At 41.2% G+C, this 27,712-nt stretch overlaps 1 protein-coding gene across 2 annotated transcripts; it reads left to right on the plus strand.

Moving 5' to 3' along the window:
• Positions 1-27,712, plus strand: PROSER2 (proline and serine rich 2). Of its 2 annotated transcripts, none has more exons than XM_044276747.1 (4): positions 1-125; positions 10,175-10,371; positions 23,905-24,130; positions 24,749-27,712. In XM_044276747.1, the coding sequence occupies exons 2-4, from the start codon at positions 10,240-10,242 to the stop codon at positions 25,738-25,740; spliced, it is 1,350 nt and encodes a 449-aa protein (XP_044132682.1). In that variant the 5' UTR covers positions 1-125; positions 10,175-10,239; the 3' UTR covers positions 25,741-27,712. The 2 variants fall into 2 exon arrangements, with proteins under 2 accessions (XP_044132682.1, XP_044132683.1); XM_044276748.1 differs by having other exon boundaries at positions 32-121.

Below are 27,712 nucleotides of genomic sequence, written 5' to 3' on the forward strand. Positions count from 1 at the left end.
CTGCTACTTGTCACTATACACCTCACCCTGCTCCACCTGTTCCATTCGCCTCCAGGATTTCTCACCAGCAGTAGTACGCTGGGATTTGCTAGTTCCACGACTATCTACCTCCTGCGCACTGGTAGGTAAGTGTACACAAAGTGCTTCTTCTGTGCATTCTGGTTATTGCAGTTCTTGTAGTACTGAGGAGCCCCCAGGTTGCTGGTGAGGGAGCAGTGCTGGAGCTGGGCTCCATCCAGTTCCTGTCCTGACCCAAATGATGAATGAGTTACATAGTAGTATACAGTAGCTGTATAGTGTGAAAACAGCATTACGAGGATAGCCTGCACATTGGGAGTGGTAGTGCTTCACTGGCACCTCGGTAATATGGTGGGTGCAGGGTGCGGGGATCCAGCCTGGTCATCTCCTTTCAGTGTATTGTAAAGGGTTATTAGGTCTGCCATAAATAAGATTTCTCAGAGATTAAATCATTTCTAAACAAATGAAATTTGCCTTGAAGTTCCCAAAAATTCAGATTCTAGCTGAATCCAAATATTTTGTGATACGATTTGGACGAATCTTTTAAAATGGCGGCCACCTTCTTTAAAGGTCAGAAGGTAGAAGGCGGCACCTGCTACCAAAAAGTGGACAGTGTGTGATTAAGCAGGCTGACGTTACTAAGGGTACCTTCACACTTGCGTTGTTGGATTCCGGCAGGCAGTTCTGTATGCAAACGGATACCATTTGTAGACGGATCCGGATGCGGATCCGTCTCACAAATGCATTGCAATACCGGATCTGTCTCTCCGGTTGACATCCGGAAAAACGGATCCGGTATTTATCTTTTTCACTTTTTTAAAGGTCTGTGCATGCGCAGATCACAAAACCTGTTCCGTTTTTCTGGTACACTGGGAGCCGGATCCGGCATTAATGCATTTGAATGGAAAATAATGTCGGCTCTGTCATTCTGGCAAGTGTTTTGGACAGAGAATGTACCGCAGCATGCTATGGTATTTTCTCCATCCAAAAACCATACAGTGACTGAACTGAAGACATCCTGATGCATCCTGAACGGATTGCTCTCCATTCAGAATGCATTAGGATAAAACTGATCAAGTGTGAAAGTGCCCTAATACTGTGGGGCACTGAAGGTTGGACGCAGTCCTAGGAGACCTCAGAGTGTCATACCTGACTTTCAGGGCAATCTGAGCACTTTTGAATTGGGTTAAATTTATTCATACCCAAATTGTATCTGCCGACCAATTTGTACAAATCAAATCCCAATTTCAAGAAATATGTTCATTTCTCGTCTCAGACAAATCTGCTGTGTGAGAACATACCCTTATGACATAAACAGCGTCCAAGATCCCGGGGACCACACACGCATTATTCAGCAAGTATGACCCATATTGATACATACAGGAGATGGGCATATTTGTGGGTGACAACCTAATGTGTATTGGGAGCTCCTGACAGATGATGTTGTGGGAGAGAAGTATTGGGCGAACTTAATTTTTTCCTTTTGTTCTCCCAGGAGTGTCTGGGAAGGACAGGTCTACTCTCTTCCCATTGATAGCATATACACATTATACATGGGGAGCGGTGAGAAAGTTGGGGGAGTCCGGAGGGAATTGAGAGGTACCGCTGTCACCCTATTGCATGTGTATGGCCAGCTGTATTTGTGGCCCGTGAGTCATCTGCCATTGGCAGTGTGTGGTTGAAGCACGGTCTGATAACAGAGCCATGTGACTGTGCCCGTGCTATGATAACATGCTAGCAGTGATTTGGTATTTTTACTGTGTGTTGAGTCACACAGGAATGATACTGAATTGTCTACTTTATCTGTTTATTAAGCCACGTGAGTTACCTTACACTTTCTGCCAAAACAAACACTGCCAATTATAATGTACATTTGTCATTTCTTCCATTGCTGTTAAGGTTCCCATACTGGGGTTGTCCCATCTGGGACATTGATGGCATATTGCTAGGATGTGCCATCAGTGTCAGATAGATGCTGGTCCCACTTCTTGGACCCTCTCTTATATAGAGAATGGGGCCCTTAAGTGAAGGAGAGCACACCACCCATGCCCAATGTGGTCTCCAATCATCACTATGGGAGTTCCAAAAATAGTAGACTGTTCCTATAGCAGGGACCATTCACCTAAGGGACTACTTTTGGAACTACCATAGCAATTTTCCGAGGGTAGCTGCATATGCATGGCTGCTCTCTGTAGGTCCTAGACGTGGGACCTGCACCTATCTGACATTGATGGCATATCTTAGCGAGATAACATCAATGTCCCATATTGGGAATACCCCTTTAACATCAGCCAAACCCGCAAGCGTTCTGCATGTTCGCCCGTCTATCTAGCTGTATGGGGCTATTAAAGGTACTCTACTGCCAGTTGTGTACACACATAAGCCTCATTTGATTCTTTATGTAGCCGGGCATTATTGGTTGATTGTACGGTATTGGGATCAATCCCTCATAATGTGGCGATCCTATGCCAACCTAGTATAGTTAGATTCCTATAGTATATCAATTATTATTCTATGCTTCTATAGGGGGTATCACTAGTGTACCGAGCATCTCCAAACAAAACAAACACATGATTTTGGGTGTAGCTGGATGAGCCATAATCCGCTGTGATCCCTTGATAGATCTTATGTCAATTGACCCTGAAAATCAAACAGTACTAAAAAGGTTGTGCCTAGAATTGGGATTGTGCATATCTTTTTAGAAGTCAAGACTTTACTAAGGTAGTGGTCACACATGGCTTTTTGTGGCAGTACTTACTGCAGTTTTCTGAGCCAAAGCCTAGGAGGTTACTGGGTCACCTTATTTTTTAGAAAGTCAGACCTTGATAGAAAAGGTGGCAGTAGCGAATTGGTTCTTTTTTCAGGGAGATAACTTGAGCCAAAGTCGCTAATCCATGCTGGTAGCGAATCCGTTCTCTTTTTCAGGCTTTGACTCAAAAACTGCATCAGAAAACTGGTACAAAAAGCTGTATGTGACAGCACCCTAAGGCCTCTTGCACACAAATGTATTTTGTGTGCATGAGTTTTTTTTTTTTTTTTTTGCGGACAATGGAAGTTACTCCGCCTGCATTACGTTTTCGTATTTCCGTTCCGCTAAAGAATAGAACATGTCCTATTCTTGTCCACATTAAGGACAAGGATAGTACTGTTCTATTAGGAGCCAGGTGTTCCACAAAATGTGGAATGCACACGGATGTCATCTGTATTTTTTGCGGATACGTTTTTTGCAGACCGCAAAATGCATACGGTCGTGTGCATGAGGCCTAAGGGTACGCACGGCAGATTCCTTGCAAAAATTTCTGTGACTACTTCCTATTCATCGGGATAGGGATTGAAGAAAACTTTGCATATGCTGCAGTGACCTTCAGGCTCAGAAATGTCTGCAACAAATCTGTGTAGGAATTCTCCTTTGAAGTTTGCAAGTGTTATTTATACAGTGTTCATCCCCTAAAATGCAAAAATCACCAGTAAATATATTCAATTAGAATAAGTGGCGAAGGCAAAAAAGTGGTGTTTCCCAATAGCAACCCCAGCCCTGCCATAAGGGACTGGGTCTGTCATTTTGTAATACTATACAGTATGGCAGTGAGGATGTATCACTGGACAGGTTTACTCTGGAATTAAAAGTAATTACAGCCCTGTAGTTGGTGACATTTTACATGGCACCAACTTTAACCAAAGAACTAAAAAATAAATTAAAACCAAAGAAAAACAAAGCATTTGACAAAGATTTCTGCAGGGCCATAGACACATCAGCATTTTTTGCAGATTTGTTTTTGTGCAAATGATAGGACATGCCCAATTCTTGTCCATATTGCGGACGAGAATAGTACTTTCCATTGATGGGAGTATGAAAACTGCGGAATGCACATGGAAAGCATTCGTATTTTGTTGATTGCTGACCACAGTATGAACACAACCATGTGCAGTAAGCCTTAGGCGGGCGCAACTTTTCAAAGCAGGAAGGCAGCGTCTCTCTAGATTATTCCCCCGTGGTCTGCCCTCTGTAACCCAAAAAAAACTTTTCAACAAAAAGTGTTTGATGGCATGCTTTCAGGTAAAAAACAGGAAGATTCTGTTTTTGTTATTTCTGGATAATGTGTTATTCTTGAAAAACAAGTTATTGGGCAAATTACATAAAACACCTGTAGAAGATAGATGTGTCTAGTCCTTCTGGGGTCAATCTTACATCCACTTAATCTATTACTTACCTATTCACTCAGGACAAAAGGTGTCAAGTGAACTCACAGCAGGTGTTTGTTACAATGAATCGCCTGGCGCCCCTTTCGCCCGGTAGCATGATACCCTACTCCTATTTGTTTGACAAGTGGTTAGATGGCTCAGTGCTCAAATTCCCTGAAAAGCCTAGATGTCCATTCCAATGAAATCTTTACATCTCAATGTTCTTCAAGAAGTTATATTTCCATCAGAATATTCTTTAACAATCTACATGTGAATATTCTTTGTGTTCTAATTTTCCAAAATAAAAGTGTTATTTTAATCTAATTTTTTAGAGTCACTCCATATATACTAATTCCTCTCTATAGTCTTTAAACATCCTCTCTGTCTGGACTTTTATTACTGCAGACAGTCACCTAACACATTCTTATGAATAAAATACTAATTATGCTCATTATTTTCCCATTAAACTCTATGTCAATCTGCTCAGCTCGTCCTTCATTATTACTTGCTGGATGTGACCAGTTCCCTTCAAGCGTGAGTCCAATAACAAAACCAATTATGGAATTGCTATCCCTGCAATTGTGTGATAAATGGTTTACTTTTGGAGATCCTCCCTACTATAGCAGGGAATAGCATTGACAGCACTTGTTCAAAATGTAAGCGAGGTACTGTAAGTATGGTGGTTCTATAGTCACCCAACTGTGACATTCTACAGCAGGAGGTGGAATTTGAACTAGACCTGATATTCCCTCTAATTTGTGCAAAAATAATTGTCGAAACATATTTTGGACAATATGCTGAAGGAAATGAGTTGTTTCCTGACGGCAGGCTGGTAATGGTGGTCCACAGGTTCTTATGGTGGTTTCCCTCATCCTTGAAGTCATCCTATGCTCTAGATCATGGATGTCAAACTCATGGCCCTCCAGATGTTGCAAAACTACAACTCCCATCATTCCCTGATAGCTGTAGTATGCCCAGGCATGATGGGAGTTGTAGTTTTGCAACAGCTGGAGGGCCACGAGTTTGACATCCCTGCTCTAGATGCAGTTTTTAGTGAAGAAATGCAGAGATGTCTCTTGCCTGGTACATACCATATGATATCAGAAAGCTAACTACAGGGCTTACTAGACGGTGATTACATCAGATAGCAGAGCGGCGATGGTCAAAATCTGTTTTCAAATTAGTTTTCTGCCAATCCATCATGACAATGCAAGCTGCCAATTACTTAGAGATACCATCTAGATATAAATTTAAACCCATTGAGAGAAAAAAATTGGAAAAATCCCACTCCAGTCCCAAAGTACATAACCGTAATTGTGGGGTACCTTCTTTGTTGGGGTATGTTGTATGTACAGTATATTGGTCAGTGGATTGCTAATTGTTCACCATATACCCATTTGGTATGACTGCTTGTCCCCCATTACCTATTTCTATGAGCTGTGGCCTAGGCAATGGATAGTAGTAACTTTTTTTTATGCCTACCAGGTAACACTTATCTTCTTAATCTTCTTTGTGGACACCTATGAAGTTTTTCCACCTTTTATGTAAACAGTTTTAAATATGTATCCATAAATATATGAAATCTTGCATTAAATTGTTGGTATCGCCTATAGGTGACATATTTTTTTGGTTTGGGCTATTAGTACAGTACATTGACTATATGTGACCCATAGAAGAAATTAAGGGCCACATGTGAGGTCTTCACTATGGGATAGGTTGACTACCACAGACATTTCACCCACATCTAGTCTAAGCATGTTATGACTTCTGCATGGCTGTAGCAAAAAACTGTAGGATTCTCAACAGCCCTGTAGTATTGTTATCAGAACAGTCCCACTTGTGAAAGTGGCAACACTAATTCTAACTTTATGGCAAGTTATTTTAGTTAGGCAGTTCTGTAATCTATTCCTAAAACTGGCTCCAAGCTAGAGCATCTTTTTTTCACTACTGGCGTCAACATTTGGCATATAAGCTGCTGGTAACAGAGCCTAAGTGAGCCCCCTCGCCCAATGAAACAGCAGGTTTACATGCTTTGCAGGAAATCTTATGTACCATCAATTTCTTCATCTGGGCCATGTATTGGGTGACTTCCCTTTAGCAGTGCATTTCAGGCTAAATTTGCTTTTGCATCTATGGTGCAGAGTTGACGTATACACCAGTGTGCCCAGTAGATTTTAATACACATGTCATCCATCTAAAATGATTGATTTATTTCAGTAAGTTGTAATTATTGTTAGGTGTGGTCCTAGGACGAAAGATGTGACATATCTGCCAATGCATGGAAACACCTGTTGACTGGAACAAGACATGGTGTACGTGAGGAGGCAGAGTTCATGCACAGGCTTTTCTAACATTTTCTACGAGGTCATTTACCTCTACATCATCTTCAAATGTTTGAATAACTAGTCTCCAGGACTTTAACCAAGAGAAGACAAGTTTGTTTGTTGTACAAATTCATTCTTTAGGTATCTGAAGTCCTGCTTGAAAATCCAGTAGAACCAGTTGGTGAAGAGATCAGATCAGCAGTACACTAGAGCTTATTCACAAGTGACTCAACTAGTTGTCAGCGAACAGAAACTTCACATCCCACAGTATATACAGTATAGGATTTTTAGATGTGGAACCATAAGCAGATGGCTGGTGACCAGGAATTCCATTGATTAGTTACTGTAATAAGCTCAGGTAGGACCAAAACGCTGAAAGCGTGCTCACATTGTATCTTTGTACTTTTGGCAGCTGCAGAACTATTACTACTATTCTACTACACGTATAAGGAAGAATAATTGAAATGTGAGTGGTGTGTGTACACTTGAGGTAATCAGATAGATAACAGCATCGAAACTGAGTTACTCAATGTGTAATATTTTTCACTAATTTCCTTCTTACTGGGGTTAATAGAGGACTGGAGTCTGGACTTACTAATAGCTATTACTTTCTTATCAGGATAAGAAATATAAAAATAATTTAGATAAGTCAGTAACCGCTTCACAATACTGTACCATATATAGTGATAAGCTAAGTGCAGTATTACCATCAGAAGAACCGCATATAGCTCTATATACCTATTGTCACTATCGCTCATGTCAAGGACAAAAACGGCAGGGAAGTTGAACCCTGAATGCCCATGTCACTAGCAGTGGCGTACGCTGAGTGAAAGCATGTGGAACTTTGAACACATGTGCCCCTTAGGAACTCTAGACTTTAGCATATGATGTTAGCTTTGATGAAACAGTTTTCTGTGGTCAGCCACCTGGTCTAAAAAACTAACCCACCCTGGGACAATAAAGTGATATTGCAAATAGCTGTGGTCTGTTGAAACAAACTGAATTACGCAGAACTGTGGACAAACGTTGACCAAAAGTGAATTTTTCCCTTTAAGTCTGGGGCTTAAGTCATGCAGCCAAAGATCACGGATAAGTGATGCTGCTGTACATCAAACATGATGAAAGTGAATGGGTTGTATTTCCACTCACAAGCTGGCACAACCCATCATTCGCAAGGAATCCAAACCTGCTCATTTTCAATATGTTGCGATGAAATTTATTAATTTATGCCTTTTTTTTTTTTTTTTTTTTTTTTTTACTAAACCTTTTGTGGTCACACATTTTTTTCAAACTTTTGTTAGGGCATGCTACTTTTAATTTTTTTTTATTTATTTTTTTCAATGCCATGGATCCGAAAATGCCACAAAAGAATACTGATTGTAGTGTGCATTTCCTAATTTCCAATTAACTTAAAGCTATATTTGCCACACAAAAAATAAAAAACAATTTATGCAAATAATATTGATCAAATTTAGGAATCCCATTGCAACAGAAAAGTGGTGCCAAAAAGTTAAAATTTTGGTACTTTTTGCTGTTTTATGATGTACTTGCGACAAAAATAAAATAAAAAATCAGGTAGAAGGGGATAGGGGCTCCACAGCCTGACAAATTTATTAATACTTGCATCAGAGCACTGATTTTTAATTTCACAAGAAATCTACGCTAGCTCCATTTATGGTGCACAATCCTTCCGAGATGCACCAAAGGATTGAGTCTTGTGCAGAGATGGATTCAAAATGAAGGCAAATTATAAATAGGAGTTACACTTCTCCTTCCTATTCGACCCACGTCTGTATTTGGCTCAAATAACCGCATCAAAACCTGCTGTGGCGTTTTTTTTTTCCAATAAATGCTGTATGGACAATTAGACTTGGGCTTCCTGTGGTTGACCTGAGTATTTTTCAGGAGGGTGTAGACATCATGAAGTAGTCCTTAACTCTGACATTATCCAGAGTTGCCATATGGCATTTGAAATGAGTGCAATTCGATCATTCCATCTATTGTAACATCCAATTGTAAATGAATAATTAGGGCTTTTAGAGTTTTAACAGGTTTTTGGGCACTTATACTCTGGAGAATAGATCACTTATGGGAAGAATATTAGTTGTTTTCATAACCACAAGATTAAGTCATTCTTGCTGCTGTATCTTCAGTGGGATGGTAAGTTCCAAATTGTCCTTGTGACATCTGACATGAGTGCTTTCCTGCCAAGATCATTGTGAATAATACAAAACCATGTGTTCCAACTACTCCGAGCTGAGCGCCAGTATATAAAGGGTTGTCTATGGTTGGTTTTCAATGGCCAACCATTGAGCAGTTCCAACTTCTGCATTTTAAGCTTGAAATGAAATAGGGTGTGGAGGACACTACTGTTTGTACTAGTATATGAGAGGAACATGTAAACCATTGTGTATTTTGAAGCATCTACCTTTTGGGCTTGTGTGTGTTGCTGACAGGGATATGCATGCCCTATTCATGGTCATGTTAAATACAATGTGCTGTTATATCTATAAACACACCTGTCTACTAATCCTTAAGCCTCAATCCTTTCTGGACATTCACAATGGCTTGTTTTTATAGGGAACTCCATCGTCACTGTGCCAGGTAGTATGCCTAGAATGCTTTTTGTTCAAGCCCAATGTGCCATATTATTAGCAATGGATGGGAATTCAGTTCAGATTTTGCACTTGTAAAAAAAATATTGTGGAAAAATGTTAAAGTAAGAGTTTTTTTTTTTTTCTTCCAACTAACCTCTAAAATGTTATGTCATAAACGTTAAATTAGTGGGGGTTTAAAGCTGTCCACATTTGACAGATTTATGTGTATCTCTAATATGTATTGAGATGTCAACTTTCAAGCCAATGCCAGGGGATAGAAGGACCAAGCAGTTGAATTTCAGCATTCCAGATATTTTAGTTCTCTGGGAAGATAAGCCACTGTCAGAAGTGTATGACACGTGTTTACTCCCCGCTCTCTATTCAAAACAAACGCATGCATGCTCAACTAAGTCTGATTGGGTTCGGGGCGTGAGGGGTTGCTGCTGGCCAATTGAGAGTGTATGGCTAGATTAACACTAGGTAAACCAAAGTATCAAGCAAACAAGTGGGTTCCAATGTTATCTTGGTGCAAGTTTCAACAGTAGTGGCCAATAGTACATGGATGAGCTGGACTCATCGAAGGAAGGGCAGATTCTTTAAGCAGTTCTGTGCTCTAGTTAATTGAAGGACATCCTAATAGTAAAGATAGAATCATAACTATAGAGATACTGTACATTTGTCTTTGTTCTGTTGTAAGATACAGTCTATCTCACTTGATGGTCCAAGGAACAGTAGGTTACGATGAGATAAAATTTGTCATAACCAAGCACGTGTGGTGCTTGGTTATGACAAATTTTATCTCATCGTAACCTACTGTTCCTTGGACCATCAAGTGAGATAGACTGTATCTTACAACAGAACAAAGACAAATGTACAGTATCTCTATAGTTATGATTCTATCTTTACTATTAGGATGTCCTTCAATTAACTAGAGCACAGAACTGCTTAAAGAATCTGCCCTTCCTTCGATATGGCATTTGAAATGGCAAAACTAGCAAATGGCATGATTTCACTATCCCTTTATACTATCTGTTTATTTTCTCTTTTTTTTAGTGTAAGGGCATGATTCATAGTGAAGAAACACGGTTCCTCTAAGCACAAAGTATCCCGTTCAGAGAATGCCGAGCAACCTGTTGAAGCTGAGCTCTTCAATCATGGAATCCGAGTTCCATAACCGCAGTGACTTTGAAAGAAGTGGAAGTTTTGATAGTCAAAGCAGCCAGTGTTCAAGGTCTAGAAGCTCTCACTTCGTAAGTACATTAAATAAATCTGCTGTAGGTATAAATACAATAAAATTGTCCAAATTAAGAGAACATGGAGAAAATGTTTTCACTTATCTATTATCAGACCACTTTTACAATTGCTGACTAAAGCCAAACGCCTAACAAAATAGGGGTTCCACACATGGAATTTATCAAGCCCTGCACTTTAAAATTCTGGATTCAAAAAGTCACAAAATAAGGCTTTGAAGCATTTTCGTTTTATTTTTACACCTAAAAATGCAACACATTTGTGCAATATTTGATAACTTTGGTGCAAATTACAGCAACACAGACTCCGAGAGGTAGGCCTAAAAAAAATTCTGTGGCGTTTTCCCTGCATTTTCTTATCCATCCACTATTTATTCATTTCAAATTCTGTACTGAATTATGAAATCCATTACAGACAAAGCATTTTATTTCATGGAATTTTTTTGCTCTGCAGTTGTGCTTCTGGCGTTTTAACTTAATGCAGCATGTTCCAGTTATGAGTTGTTGTTTTTTTTTTTTTTGCTTTGAAGCTTTAGCATACAGTTGATGTTTTTTTTATTACTATCCAATAAACTTGTTAATTTTGTTGGAGAACACATAGTCAATATCATTCCTTATATTCAAGCAGCCAGTCTGCTTAAACATATGTATTCCATGTCATTAGAGTAACTTTGCCATTAGCATTTGACAGTATATATTATGTGCATTTATCATTTAGATTTGTGTAAAACCTTCCAGCCATTATTGCATTCACTTCCCTCTGTATGCAATGCTAATATTGCTGAATAAGGGATAAAACACTATTTAACCCCTTAAGGACCGAGGACGTACCGGTACGCCCTATTTCCCGAGTCCTTAAGGACCGAGGACGTACCGGTACGTCCTGACTTAAAATCTGCATTCCGGCGCCGCAGGGGTTAATCGGAACGGGACGCCGGCTGAAATCATTCAGCCGGCATCCCGTAACAACGCAGGGGGGGGTCATTGGACCCCCCCGTATCCGCGATCGCAGAAAACCGCAGGTCAATTCAGACCTGCGGTTTTCTGCGTTTCCGGTCCATTCGGGTGTCCTGTGACCCGATGAACCGGAAAAAGACTGCGATCGGTGGCGTAATTTTACACCACCAATCGCAGTCCGAGGATTTGCAGAGGCGGAGCTGGCCCTGGTGCTGAACGCCGCTGTCCAGGGTGCTGATTGGTGCAGGGGAGAGAGGCGCGAGATTCAAACTTCCTGCGCTCCTCTCTCCCCTCCTCTTCCTGTCCAGCACCCTGACCGTGCAGCATCGTCCAGCACCAGCTCCTGTGTCCCCCTAAATCGGCATCCATCACCCTCCTGCACCCATCGCCACCCAGGTAGGTTAGGGTCAGTGAGGGAGAGGCACCGTTAGGCAGGGAAAGAAGGGAAAAGTTAGAAAAAAAAAAAAAAGCACATTTATTCCAAACTTTTTTTTTTCAACTTTCAGACCCCAGACCCCCCCTGCCACTTGCCCCCCCCGCATCCCCACCACCACCAGCCCCCCCCCCCACCCACCAACCCCCTCCCCCCACCACCAGACCCTTCCCCCACCACCACATTTTTTTTTTTCTGCGTGCGCTGACTGGCCGGCACTTTTTAGCGTCCGTCCACTGTTAGCGCATCGCCCGCCCCACCACCCCACCGACCGCTGATCAGCGTTGAACCGCAGATCAGCAAGTTTGAACTTTTTTTTTTTTTTTTTTTTCCTAACACTTGCCCATTTTTTTTGCCTGGACTTTTTAGTACGTGAACACCCGTGCCCCCACACACACGCACATAGAATAAAGGTTTACACGCACGCACATACACACGCACACACACACACCCATGGCCCGCCGGGTGTTCTCAGCCGAGGAGGCATATGCCCAGATTGCCTCCGACTCTGAGAGCCCCAGTGAGGATGAGGATGACCCCACGTTCCTTTTGTCATCCGCATCCTCCTCATCATCATCGGATGACGATGAGCCACCAAGGCAGCGGAGACGCCGCCAGGTGGAGCCAGGGGCCACACATGCTAGGGATCCTGTGGCCCACCCTAGTACGAGCCGCCCTGGGGTTCGTACTGGTTTCCCGGCCCACCAAATAAGTTCACCGGAGCCCCCTGCCGATGAACTTAGCTGGTGTCCCCCAGTGGACTTTGAGCCTGAGATTCCGGATTTCGCTGGCAATCCTGGAATCCAGATTCCCACAGTGGGGTTTACTGAAATAGACTTTTTTAGTTTTTTTTTCAGTAACCCACTGGTGAATTTGATGGTGGAGCAGACGAATCTGTACGCCCAACAGTTCGTCGCTCAAAACCCAGGCTCAGTTTTGGCTAGACCCGGTGGCTGGACGCCGGTCAGTGCAGCCGAGATGAGGACATTTTGGGGCCTCGTGCTGCATATGGGTCTAGTCCAAAAACCCAGTGTCAGGCAATACTGGAGTGGGGACGTCCTATACCAGACCCCACTGTACAGTATGGTCATGACACGTCACCGGTTTGAGGCCATCCGGAAATGTCTGCATTATTCCGATAATGCAGCATGTCCCCCCCCGAGGTGATCCTGCCTATGACCGGCTGTACAAGATACGGCCGGTCATCGATCACTTTGGGGCCACATTTCAGCAGGCCTACGTACCTGGAAGGGAGGTCGCGGTTGATGAGTCTCTCGTTGCGTTCAAGGGGAGACTCAGTTTCCGCCAATACATTCCCACAAAGCGGGCGAGGTATGGCGTGAAGCTATACAAAATTTGTGAGAGTACCTCAGGGTACACTTACAAATTTCGTGTGTACGAGGGGCGAGATTCCCGGATTCAACCACCAGAATGTCCCCCCACTCTGGGTGTTACCGGGAAACTCGTGTGGGACCTTATGTACCCACTGCTGGATAAGGGTTACCACTTGTACGTGGACAACTTTTATACCAGCATTCCCTTGTTCAGGTCCCTTGCCGCCAGATCCACGTTCGCTTGTGGGACCGTGCGGAAAAATCAACGCGGCCTCCCTGCCTACCCCCTCCAGGTACCTATCCCCAGGGGTGAGACCCGTGCACTTACCAGTGGAAACCTGTTGCTGGTCAGGTATAAGGACAAGAGGGATGTCCTTATGCTGTCCACAATCCACGGTAACAGCACCACCCCAGTCCCTGTGCGAGGTACCGCGGCAACGGTCCTCAAGCCCGATTGTATCGTCGACTACAATCGGTATATGGGAGGAGTTGATCTCTCTGATCAAGTCCTCACGCCATATAACGCCATGCGCAAAACCCGGGCATGGTACAAAAAAGTTGCGGTCTACATGGTGCAGGTTGCCATGTACAACTCTTTTGTACTAGCCCGAAGCGCTGGCAGCACAGGGACATTCCTCCAATTCTATGAGGCAGTCCTCAAAGACCTGATCTTTTCGGACCGGGAAAGAGCAGGCCGGAGTACCTCGGGAACTGGAGGCGCCCGGATCGTCCCTGGCCAACACTTTCCAGGTGTGGTCCCCCATACTGGAAAGAAGGGACGAACCCAAAAAAAGTGCAGAGTGTGTCACAAGAGGGGGATACGGAAGGACACCACAACTCAATGTGACACGTGCCCCGATCATCCGGGCCTCTGCATTATCGATTGCTTCAGGGAGTATCACACTTCCATGGAGTACTAAATTTTTATAATCCCCAACAGTTCACTAGAGAACATAAAACACTATGGCTCTCAGACTTTGGAGACACGAAAACAATTTTTCTTTCCCCAAAAAATATTAGTTTTAGTGCAGGCATCCTCAAACTGCGGCCCTCCAGATGTTGTAAAACTATAACTCCCAGCATGCCCAGACAACCTACAGCCATCATCAGGGCATGGTGGGAATTGTAGTTTTACAACATCTGGAGGGCCGCAGTTTTAGGATGCCTGCTTAGTGTCTCCAAAGTCTGAGAGCCATACATATTGGGCATCGTCGCGTGCGTAAAAGTCGTCGCTATAAAAATAACTTTTTACCAAACGCCTCGGATGAACGGTGTTAAAAATATAAAATAAAAACGGTGCCAAAACACCTATTTTTGGGCAAAATTTAAATTTAAATCCATTTTGCCGGTAATAAAGCAAGGGTTAACAGCCAAACAAAACTAAACATTTATTGCCCCAATTCTGTAGTTTGCAGAAACACCCCATATGTGGTCGTAAATGGCTATATAGCCGCACGGCAGGGCATAGAACGAAGGGAACTCCATACGGTTTCTGGAAGGCAGATTTTGATGGACAGTTTTTTTTTTTTTTACACCATGTCCCATTAGAAGCCCCCCCTGATGTAGCCTAGACTAGAAACTCCAAAAAAGTGACCCCATCTAAGAAACTACACCCCTCAAGGTATTCAAAAATTACTTTACAAACTATGTTAACCCTTTAGGTGTTCCACAAAACTAAATAGCGAATGTAGAAACAATTTTAGAATTAAATTTTTTTGTTACATTGCCTCAAAAAAGAGTAATATAGAGCAACCAAAAATCTAATTTACCCCAAAAATTGTCCCAAAACAACAACCACCTTATCCCGTAGTTTTCTAGATGGGGTCACTTTTATGGAGTTTCTACTCTAGGGGTGCATCAGGGGGCTTGAAAGGGTACATGGTGTAAATAAACCAGTCCAGCAAAATCTGCCTTCCAAAAACCGTATGGCGTTCCCCTTCTTCTATGTCCTGCCGTTTAGCCAAACAGTAGTTTACGACCACATATGGGGTGTTTTTGCAAACTACAGAATCAGGGCAACCCATTTTGAGTGTTGTTTGGCAGTTAACCCTTGTTTTACTCCTGGAAAAAATTGATTATATTGGAAAATTTTCCAAAAAATAGAAATTTCAAAATTGTTTCTCCATCTGCCATTAACTCTTGTGGAACACCTAAAGGGTTAACAAAGTTTGTAAACCCAGTTTTGAATACCTTGAGGGGTGTACTTTCTTAGATGGAGTCACTTTTTTGAAATTTCTATTCTAGGGGTGCAACAGGGGGCTTCAAATGGGACATGGTATAAACAAAACCAGTCCTGCAAAATCTGCCTTCCAAAACCCATATGGTGTTCCCCTCCTTCTATGTGCTACCGTTCGGCCAAACAGTAGTTTACGACCACATATGGGGTGTTTTTGCAAACTACAGAATCAGGGCAACCCATTTTGAGTGTTGTTTGGCAGTTAACCCTTGTTTTACTCCTGGAAAAAATTGATTATATTGGAAAATTTTCCAAAAAATAGAAATTTCAAAATTGTTTCTCCATCTGCCATTAACTCTTGTGGAACACCTAAAGGGTTAACAAAGTTTGTAAACCCAGTTTTGAATACCTTGAGGGGTGTACTTTCTTAGATGGAGTCACTTTTTTGAAATTTCTATTCTAGGGGTGCAACAGGGGGCTTCAAATGGGACATGGTATAAACAAAACCAGTCCAGCAAAATCTGCCTTCCAAAACCCATATGGTGTTCCCCTCCTTCTATGTGCTCCCGTTCGGCCAAATAGTAGTTTACGACCACATATGGGGTGTTTCTGTAAACTACAGAATCAGGGCAACCCATTTTGAGTGTTGTTTGGCAGTTAACCCTTGTTTTACTCCTGGAAAAAATTGATTATATTGGAAAATTTTCCAAAAAATAGAAATTTCAAAATTGTTTCTCCATCTGCCATTAACTCTTGTGGAACACCTAAAGGGTTAACAAAGTTTGTAAACCCAGTTTTAAATACCTTGAGGGGTGTACTTTCTTAGATGGAGTCACTTTTTTGAAATTTCTATTCTAGGGGTGCAACAGGGGGCTTCAAATGGGACATGGTATAAACAAAACCAGTCCTGCAAAATCTGCCTTCCAAAACCCATATGGTGTTCCCCTCCTTCTATGTGCTACCGTTCGGCCAAACAGTAGTTTACGACCACATATGGGGTGTTTCTGCAAACTACAGAATCAGGGCAACCCATTTTGAGTGTTGTTTGGCAGTTAACCCTTGTTTTACTCCTGGAAAAAATTGATTATATTGGAAAATTTTCCAAAAAATAGAAATTTCAAAATTGTTTCTCCATCTGCCATCAACTCTTGTGGAAGACCTAAAGGGTTAATAAAGTTTGAAAAAACAGTTTTGAATACCTTGAGGGGTGTAGTTTCTAGAATGGGGTCATTTTTGTGAGGTTTCTATTATCTAAGCCTCACAATATGACTGCAAACCTGAACTGGTCCATAAAAAGTGGGATTTTGAAGATTTCTCAAAAATTTCAAAATTTGCTTCTAAACTTCTAAGCCTTGTAACATCCCCAAAAAATAAAATATCATTCCCAAAATGCTACAAACATGAAGTAGACATATGGGGAATGTAAAGTCATCACAATTTTTGGGGGTATTACTATGTATTACAGAAGTAGAGAAACTGAAACTTTGAAATTTGCTAATTTTTCAAAATTTTTGGTAAAAAATGTATTTTTTTATGCAAAAAAATTAACTTTTTTGACCCAATTTTAGCAGTGTCATGAAGTACAATATGTGACGAAAAAACAATCTCAGAACGGCCTGGGTAAGTCGAAGCGTTTTAAAGTTATGAGCACTTAAAGTGACACTGGTCAGATTTGCAAAAAATGGCCTGGTCCTTAAGGTGAAAATGAGCCTGGTCCTTAAGGGGTTAATGGTTAGTAATAGTGTAAAAGAAATAATCATCTGAGAATCACCTAATTGGCCCATAAGCCTCCTGCAATATCACATGGGTTACACAGCTATGTCTAGCTGGATGTGACATCAGTTGTTTTCTGGGATACAAAGAGTCACAAATGTTATATAGAGGTGACATAGTATTTGTCACGTAAGTGCCAATTAGTACTCCGGGCGGCAGTGGGTGCTTCCTGCATCCTTCATGCTGGCTAGACAAGGTGTGTATGGTCACTGTTGTCATGATTTCTTCACATACGCATCCATGATCATGGAAGCTGTCCAACACAAAGCAAGACAGTAAAGAGTGGTCATTAGTAGATTGGTGTAAGTAGGATTCGTAGTAAAGCACTAAACGTATAAATCTCTTTGTGGACTGAATGCTAGTTAATACCTTTAACAAGCTTTCACGTGTGTGCTCAGTCTCCTCTGTAATTTTATAGTTTAGCTATACAGCAGTCTTGGCCATGCAACAACGAAGGCAGTGTGGGGGCATGACAGGGGCCAGGCCATCAGCCCTGGCAAATTCATTAACATTTATGCCAGGAAATTGACGTAACTGATACTTGAAATCTACTAGTCAGGGGCTGGAGTAGATCTCACTCCAGGCATACTAGGGCACATTTACAGCTGGAGGCCCCCGACACGCCCCCGCTCTTCCCCCTGCCCTGCCCATCTGTTAAATTTTTTTTTTACACCGACCGCATAACTTGATATTGTAACACAACCGGTCAAAAAGGAGACTTTGCTACTATTTTTACACCAAAAGCTGGCTTAAAAATATGCGTAAATGACCCTCATGACTGGCTAATTTATGACTATGTCTGCACCCCATCATAAATTAGGTACATCCTCTGGCAACCCAGATCTTTGACCCCACCCCAATGTGTTGTACGTATAACTAATCACTGGACTGTTTACCATACTGGCAGAATTTTAGTCATGACATGGGTTTTGCATGGGGAGTTTATATCAATTTTATTCTCTTGGTAACATGGGCTACTAGGTGACTTGACTCTTCCTGTTCTTACAGTTTTCTAGCATTTGCATGGCTTGTGTTTTTTTTGTCACCCGCCATTAGACGTAATGATTATGTACTGTTACTTATTAACAGTGCATAGCCAGTACTATTGTTAGATCCATATCAGTAATGCAATACCTAAAACAAAGCCTAAAAATGCTTCGTTTCTAGCCATAGCTGAATAGATTCTGCATCAAGCTGTTATTTCTTAAGATATTTTTTGTGTTCATGCCAGGAGGTAATTATGATGGTCAACATTTTTGACACAAACATTATGAGCTTTCTCAGTAATATTTTTTGTAAATCATTTGGTAATCATTGGCTTACTGGTAATTAGCATAATGAGACTCCTTAGTTAGTTATGTCACTGTCATTCACCTGTGCTTGGAATTCAGTAGTAAATAGCCAGATAGTGTGTACGTGATGAAGCCGCTGTGCCTAGAGGAACAACAAAGCCTTAAAAGGAATGCGCTACCCGAGCCACTAATTAACGAAATGTGCTACATGACTTGTAAAACACTGTTCTCCTCCACTTGTCACGAGCTGATGCCTGGCCTGACCGTTTACCATACATTTTTCACTCTGCCCTCTTAAAGCTAAGCTGCTAACCATGACCTTGAACAACGTTTGAGTCAGATTACACCTGAATATACATTTGTACAAAAAGACTACTGATTGACAATATAGCACGTATTAGCGTTATAATATTTGTCGCTGTTAAAATACCTTGTCTGCTGACAAATGATCATTTTTAGCTCATCATAAAAAAATATTATATCAACAACATGGTGTATTTGCTGCGCATTTATACTGGGCGATGTTTGAGAACTTGTTGTCGAAATTTTGCATAAAAATCGCATCATGTAAAAGACCTCTTAAGCAGTTTCATTTTAACTTATTCTGGTGACCGTAAAGGGGTGAATGGGATGGATTCTTGTAGTTACACCTGCTCACCACTGCAATGTCACCTGAGAGCAGGTAAAGAAAGAAGGGAAGGCTGCGCTGGCACGGTGCACGGCCTTCTCTTCAACCAGGGTGTTGGAGTCCCTGCCGATATAATATTAATGACCTATCCTGACGATAGGTCATAATTTAAAAATCTCGGAAAACCCCTTACATTTTTTTGCAGATGTCATAACTCGCCCAATCATCAAGGAAGGGTAGCTCCCTTTTTTTTTTTGTTTTTGAACAACTAGAAAAAGCATTTTAATGGGCAGATTGGATAACCGGATTGAATGAACCCTATGTCTATAGCTCAGATACTAAGCACATTAGCAGAATTTACTATGAATTGTTCTTGGTTAGCATCTAGTGGACAGTATTTTATTTCACAGCCGGTCTCTTGTGGTCAGTGGTACAGTCACTTTTTGGCCATTTTGGTAATTGTAGTAAAGTCTGCATTAAGGAACAGTGTTGCATCCTTTTCCAGTCCCACAAATTGCAACCCATTGTTATGTAAATAGGACCTGTCACCTCTCCTGACAAATCTTTTTTGTTAAATAATTGAGTTGCCCATCAAATAACGATTCTACAGCTCATTTTCGTAGAATTCTGTGTTCTGTTCATCCCTCTGTAATTCCGCCTAGAAGTGAATTAATAGATTAACCATTGGGTGAACCTTTATCGTTGTCAAAGGGGCATATTTCTACACACTCTAAATTATATAGTGGCAAAAAACATCAGTTATTAATAATGTGTAATTAATTTATTAACTTTTTTTAGAAAAGTTTTGAAATGTGACTCATAAATATATTTTATGTTCTGTCTAACTAAGTGGTGATATAAAATCAGTTCTCACCTCTCCTGTCCCTTATACTAAGTATCTTCTCACCTTTCCTGTGTTCTCTTCTGTCTTTTATACTAGGTATCTTCTCACCTCTCATGTGTTCTATCCTGTCCCTTATACTAGGTATCTTCTCACCTCTCCTGTCCCTAATGCTAGGTTTCTGCTCACCTCTCCTGACCCTTATACTAGGTATCTTCTCACCTCTCATGTGTTCCCTCCTGTCCCTTATACTAGGTATCTTCTCACCTCTCCTGTCCCTTATACTAGCTATCTTCTCACCTCTCATGTGTTCCCTCCTGTCCCTTATACTAGGTATGTTCTCACCTCTCCTGTGTTCCCTCCTGTCCCTTATACTAGGTATGTTCTCACCTCTCCTGTGCTCCCTCCTGTCCCTTATACTAGGTATCTTCTCACCGCTCATGTGTTCTCTCCTGTCCCTTATACTAGGTATCTTCTATTCTGTGTTCTTCAATTAGTAACAATGCCTGAAACTGTGCTTTACATGCTCAGTAGAAAGTTCCTCCTTTAAAGATCAGAGGAGGACGTTGATTACTGGGCATGCCTTACATCTCAGAACCAGTACACAGAACAGGCAGACAGCATTAAAGGTGTTGTCTGGGAACTTTTCACAGATGCTTACACCCTGGCTCTGCTATGTAAAGAATTATGCTTATCTACTCCCTGCTGCTCTCGTCCTACACACTGGCTCCCATGTGTCCATTTTCTAGTCCACGGCTTGTTTAATTCGTCCCCTGCATGGGGCTGATCATCTGCTCTGCTGCAGCCAATAAATGGCTTCAGTGGTGAGGTGTCTCTTGTCACCACTGAATCCAGTCATCGGCTGCAGTGGCGGAGAGGTAGTAAAAAGGCTGCAGACTGAAAGATAGACACACAAGAGCCAGACCAGAGTTGTGGATAACAGGTAAGTATGAAGCAGAGGCATGCTGTGAACACCAGTGAAATGTCCCAGCAACCCTTGTACTACATTATTGGCAATTTATGAAGGAGTCAGAGTCAGAGTGTGATAAAATGCAGTAGTTGGAGTCAGAACATTATCTTACCGACTCCACAGCCCTGGTAGTAAAACATAGAAGCATAAAAGATTGATGTCAGAAAACAGACCCCCTGGACCATCTAGTCTGCCCTTAGAATAGACATGTGTTTATCCCAGGCATGTTTCAAGAGGACCTTTCACCGCTCCTGTTTTTAATAGTTTCATGCATTCCCTGTGTAATAACAATTCTGGAGCATCTATTCTTATCGCTCCATATGTCCTTTATTATTTCAACTAGAAGTTATAAATGCATTGCCAGCAGTCTGCACTAAGGGTACAGGAGGGTGTCCCTGCGCAGACTCGCTCTAGCCAATCCATGCTGCCATCTTCAAACTGTGGAGGTACACCCCCCCAACTGAATACCACCCCTCTGTACCCTTACTGCAGACTGCTAGCAATTCTTTCATAACTTCTAGTAGAAATAATACAGGAATGGCAGAACATAGAACCATAAGAATAGATGCTCCAGAATTGTTATTGCATGAAGCTGTTAAAACAGGCATGTCAGGAGCGGTGAAAGGTCCTCTTTAAGTTCACTTACTGTAGATTTCCCAACTACATCTGCTGATGTAGAAGTGAAAAGTCAGCCTAAGTTATATACAGGCCGCCGCCTTTACATAACTTAGGTGTATGAACCGCTAGTGCAGGAGGGACAGACACTGGCGTCTAAATTGCCAGTTTTCATAAATGTCTGCCTAAGTTCTTTAAGCCTATCCTAGTATGTTTTATACTTAAGACCCTCCACCATTTTTGTAACCCATCTCTGCACCTGTTGCATTTTATATATGTCTTTGTGTTGGGCTCTCCAGAGCTGGACACATTATTCCAGATGTGGCCTTACTAATACTCTAAACAGTGGGATCACAATCTCTTCCTACTGGTTATACTTCTATCTATGCAGCCAAGCATCCTACTTGCTTTCCCTACTGCCTGTCTACACTGTGCACCCTTTTTGAAGCTGTCTGATATCAGGACCCTTAAATCCTTCTCTTCTAAGTCCTCGATAACACACAGCTGCCAATGCGATATTCAGACTGAGGGTTCCTTCTCCCCAAGTACATTATTTTACATTTGAAAACCTTGAACTGCAGTTTCCATTGTTGAGACCATTTATCTAGTGAAGCAAATTTTGTTTCCATGTTACAAACCCCTTCAGGAATATCAACCCTATTACACACTTTTGTGTCATTGGCAAACAGACAAACAGATATTAAAAAGAATAGGATGGATTAGTGACACACTCCCAGCTGGTAACATCTAGTTGTCAATTTACTAATAAATTTCCTCTAGATATATCATCAGTAGAGATGAGCGAACTTCTGTTTTAAATTCGGCGTCTAAAGTTCGGGTTTGGATTAGCGGAGAATCCCGATCTGGAACCGGATATGGATTCCGACTTCCGTTGTGGTCCGTGGTAGCGGAATCAATAATCGGCCATTATTGATTCCGCTACCACGGACCACAACGGAAGTCTGAATCCATATCCGGTTCCAGATCGGGATTCTCCGCTAATCCAAACCCGAACTTTAGACGCCGAACTTAAAACAGAAGTTCGCTCATCTCTAATCATCAGTATCTGATCTGAGTTCCCACCAATTAGCTGTTTTAGAAGGTACGAATGATGGCAGTAGCCGTGGCTTTCTTTCAGCTCACCAAGCATTGTGCTCTATATTTTACAGCAGCTATGCTTGGTATCGCAGCTCAGCCTCATTCACTTCAATGGGGCTGAGCTGCACCTAGGCACTTTTTTTTAAACCCCCTAGGTACATGCTTTCTATACTCATGCAACAAAATTGTGCAGCATACCACACAAAAGCGTGCACGAGGTTGGGGTCTATTGTAGGCCCTTTCTATAACAGAAGACCCCCATAAACCAATCCCAGTCCCTCCGGGCCAGAAGGCACACACAAGGGTCTGGAAGTAGTGGCCATCCCTCAGCTGAAGCTAGAAAAGCTCCAAACTATGCTCTGGCTTCCACCTGGCTGCCACCCCAGGTGTTGGCCAAGAGCCACAATTCCTAGTGACAAACAAAACATGGAACGTGAACAGTGAACATAAAAAATAAAGACTAAAGTGAATGTGTGCCAGTTACGGCACGGCAGACATTTGGCTGAAATTATAAAAATTTCCTCATCTTACGCCAGGCCATAAAACCAGGAAAAGAGAGGTGGGTGCGCTTAAATGTGTGAAAGTGAAGTGCGTGCAAATGTGTGGACACTCACCCCCAGTTAGTTTAGGCACCACAGGGTCTCCACTCCTGGGGCACTTCTGCCACTCCTGGAGCTGTCTTTCAGCCACCAGCCTACACCTCCGGGTTAACCTCTTAGCGTTTCTCAGCTCCATCTCAGTGGCCTTGTTCATCTGTTCACCTACTGATAAGAACAGATACTCCGCATGGTCTAAGCTAAAAGACCATGAAGCTACCTTAGCAGAAACGCATCAAAACCACCTCAGTGAGAACCACCTTAGTGATCATTTTATCTCCCCTGACAGGTAAGTAGGTCTAGGCCATGTGACCAATGAACGTGACTTCATATGCCCTAGGCTAAGCTGCGAGAAGACTGCAGCGCTACTGCCCGCACTGCTGCCTTCTCAAACAGCTGATTGACAGGGATCCCAGATGTCTGCCCCCCACAGATCAGATACTGTTGACTTATCTAAAGGTCATCAATGTAAAACCCAACAGTGCAACAAGTTTTGCACATTGTTAAACTAAGTCAGCTCGATAAGCTTGTTAATGCGCTAGGAATTACATTAAAGCCTGCTACATCTGTAGTAGTTTTCCATGAATTTATATACATGAATATATTTAAAAAAAAATGTATTATTCTTTATACCACCTATTGCATATTGTATATGATATTTACTGACTGAGTTGCATTATTGTGTTTTTATAAGGCAGCATTCAAAAGCTGACTTTACAAGCACTAACAGTGACCATCCTTAGCAACACTATGACATGACAAGGTGTGTGCTTTTACCGTGTTGCCTCTTGCTGTGAGTTTTTTCTTCTGTTTTCTTTAGGATGATGAAAACTTGAAATACTTAACAAATGAAGAGAAAAATGCCCTCATGTTTTTTGAAGAAACTTTAGATGCTTTTGAAGATGACCCTGAAGAACCACCGCTTTCTGCTAATTCTAGTCTTGGCTATTACTCCCCGAGGTCAACAGAAGATAGCCACTCTGACACTGATGACATTATCGATCTGGTGGAGACTGACCACAACCATGTTGAGATTTCACCTGAAGGTAAGCTGTTATACTGTATTATACTAAAAAATTGTATTCTTTGAAATATTATAGTGATTTTTTTTTGTTGAGTTTTTATTGATGGGCTATCCATAGGATAGTGGTCGGAGCTGGTTATTGCAGTGATACTCCCATTTAAGAGCCAGAGCTACTGAAAAACAGTGCCAGAAGTCAGACCCCAAGAGATCAGATGTTGAGGACCTATCCTAAGAATAGACCATCAATATAAAATTTCTGGGAAAACTCCTTTAAACATAATTTAGAAAAATGATAGATTTAAATCAAGGCTTCTGCCATGTCCCTAACTATGATCACTGTATATTACTAAGAAATATGTCACACATATATCAGTAGCAATAAGTCAGAGCAACTGGACTTGTATTTTTTTCTTTTCGGAAATCATCTAACCAGCTTTCTCAAGTTAGAGGGCTTGTATGAGAATTTTCCCTTGTACAAGCCATTCTAAGTGAGAAAGCCAATCGGATCACTAGCAAAATGTCTTCAAGAAAAAAATACAAGTCCAGTTGCTCTGACTTATTACTACTTATATACCATGACCTAGAAGAAGAATAACATTCACAGATATCTCATGTATGTCATTTTTTTTTCCCTATATAGACTCTGGAATTGGATTAGGCAGTACTAACTGGAATCTTACTCAAAAAGACTCTTGGACCTCACAATCACCCACAACAGTAAGTTCATCTGTGACTATTCCACTGAAGGAAACTGAGAATCTTTCTCCTGACCTGCCATCAGAACAACGAAAACTACATGGGGCTATTCCAACACCTGTAATTATTGCTCAAAAAATGTTGGAGAAAAAACGTGAAAGTGGAAACATGTCACCCTTGTCACCTAAAGATGGGAAGTCGCCAGAACTGAAAAAAAGTGTTGGTACCTCACCAATCAGTGAAGGTCATTTTATATTTCCAGGATCACCAAATACCAAACCCAGTCGTTTTCCAAACAACATAATTATTAAACAAGTTGGGAAGCAGTATAACAAAACTATCGCCAAGGCAGCTGTCAATGTACAGGAACGTAAAGCTCAAGTGTTGGCTAATATACACGGTCCTGGATGGTTTGCAGATGAAATTGATGCAACAAATCGTCATGAACAAGTGGGACGGAGAACTTCGTTTCGGGAAGTCACTTCTGAGCAGACAAGATATGAAGCCCTCATCAAACTTGGCTTAGTTAAAGAAATCCCTGTTCAAGCTGATGTAGGCAAGTCTCCTGTCTCAAATGGTGAGCATTCAGTCAAGATGATGCCTCCAGAAACAAGCAGAAGGCATTCAAATGAGAATGAGAGTATCAGCAAAATCTTGATGAACGAGCCAAGTGCCTTTGTTTCTCTTGGAAAAACTGTTGTTATAAAAGGTGAACCAGGAACTTCTATAGAAAGGAACAAACGACCCAGTAGCATACACATTGCACAGGAGAAAACACAGATAAATACTAATCAGGAAATTAAAAGAACTTATTCAATGCCAAGACCTACAGGTTTCCGGTCTCAAGGAATTACAGTACAGTTCTCAGGACGTGACTCTTCAGAGGAGTCTAGAAAAGACGCTTTGAGAAGACTCGGCCTAATGTCAGGACACTGAAATAATTCCAGGTTTTCTGGACACAGTTGGACTTCAGTTATGACTTTTTATGTTGTCTATGTTCTATACAAGGCCACGTTCTCACAACCACAAGGAACGGAGCAGTGACTTACAACTACTTTTATGTACAGTTGGTTTTATGTATCTATTATAATTACGCATCTTTTATTTTTAATGCAGTCATATTATAGAAAATATGAAGGGTCAAATATTAAAGTTAAGACTACAAATGGATTATCCATGGCAGAACAATTCTGTGTACTTCTTATGGATTTAAGTTTGCTTAAAATAGTGGAGAAACACATTGGTTAATTAATACTGTTATTTTAGTTGTGATTTTTATTTTCAAATCTGTGTTTAACTATGATATCTATAAATATTTTCTATTTATTAACTTTTTTTGCATCTTATTGTAAATGACAGGATGTTCTTAGAGCAGAATACCTTCTAGAGAAGTTTATGCCTCTTTGCAATGTCCAAGAAATATCTAGTTACTCTTTTTATTTGAAATCGATGGCAAGTTATTTTTGGGAACATTCTAGAAATATTTCAAGAATATCTAACAAAATGAGGACATTTACTAATCAAAATGTGGCAAAATTCTGCAGTTATTTGCATAAAACACTGGCTTACATGCTTTGCACCACCATTAAGTGTTTTGGACACCGTTTTCAGCTTGTCAGACATGGGGGTGTGACTTATCAGGAAACAGGCAAGGCCTAATTGAAAGGGAACATGCCTTTTTAGATGGACCATTCACAATTCTGGAGTAAAGTAAGCCACCTACCAGTTGGTGTAAACTTAACTAGTCAGTCTAAAGGTGCGCCCTGATTTAGTCTGGGGCTACACGGCAACGTGTGTCATGTGATTTATATCAGATCAGTGACATTACTATAGGGAATGCAGAGGTTCCTGTTTCAACTGGTCTCTAAAAGGACAGTAGAATTATAAGCGCTAAGAGATGGTTTGCTAACCATATAAACTTTGCATCACAGCCTTGAAAGTTCAAGTTCTGTATATTAAGAGTTACAGGTATAAATTTAATTTCCTGCCACTATAACATTTTTTAGATGTTCCAAAATGCAAAGAAGGAAATGCTCGTGTCTACATATATTTAGTATAAATTTCATCAAAAATACCAGAAGCTAAAGAATGTCGTTATTCAGATTTATTAATAATTCACCAGATGCCTCTAGCAACCTTGTGTGGAAACACAAGTCAACAATTTGGAGCAGGTATGCATGCCCGGATACCACAAAGAGCCTTCAGTATTCAGTCTGACAGGGACCACATTCTACTCATATGACCATGAAATCCTAAAATGTTCATTACACCTGTGAGATGTTTAGTGTTTTTCAATTTCATCAAGTGCAATGAGATCTACTGTATTACCTGGGACATGTTCTGTAATAATTCCGAATATACTATATTGGATACTCAGATATAATGTCAAATACTGGGTTATTTGAACTCTAAAGAAAACGTCTTCAGGCACATACATGTCGGTATATACTTAATCCAGTTTAAGTGTTTTAGCGTCACAAACTTCGGGCTTCACACGCTTTACTCTTTGAACACGGCACTTAAAGTACAACGCATAACTTTAGGAGAAGCCTTTTTGAACTAAAATTCTCTGGCTTCTCTTTTGAAATACATGCAATAGACCTGTCCTTCCAGACTGATTATGAAAAATCACTGGAATTAGTGTCTGGCTTCACAAGCAGCACATAAGTCTGGTGTTGTGTTACTTTTGTGTTCATTTTAGGCCACAGAATGCCACCATCCAGCCAGAGAATTTTGCTGAGAAATATAAAATAATAGTTATTTTATATAAAATAGTGTTTGGAGAGGGCTCACTTCCTGGACAATGATAGAGGTGGGTGCACCTACAAAGAAGATTACACCCAATCTTCAGAAAATAATGTATATATGAGCGAGTAGTAGGGCACACCTACACTTGGACACACATAGG

Source organism: Bufo gargarizans, chromosome 2 (genome assembly GCF_014858855.1).
Source record: "Bufo gargarizans isolate SCDJY-AF-19 chromosome 2, ASM1485885v1, whole genome shotgun sequence".
NCBI classification, from domain to species: domain Eukaryota; kingdom Metazoa; phylum Chordata; class Amphibia; order Anura; family Bufonidae; genus Bufo; species Bufo gargarizans.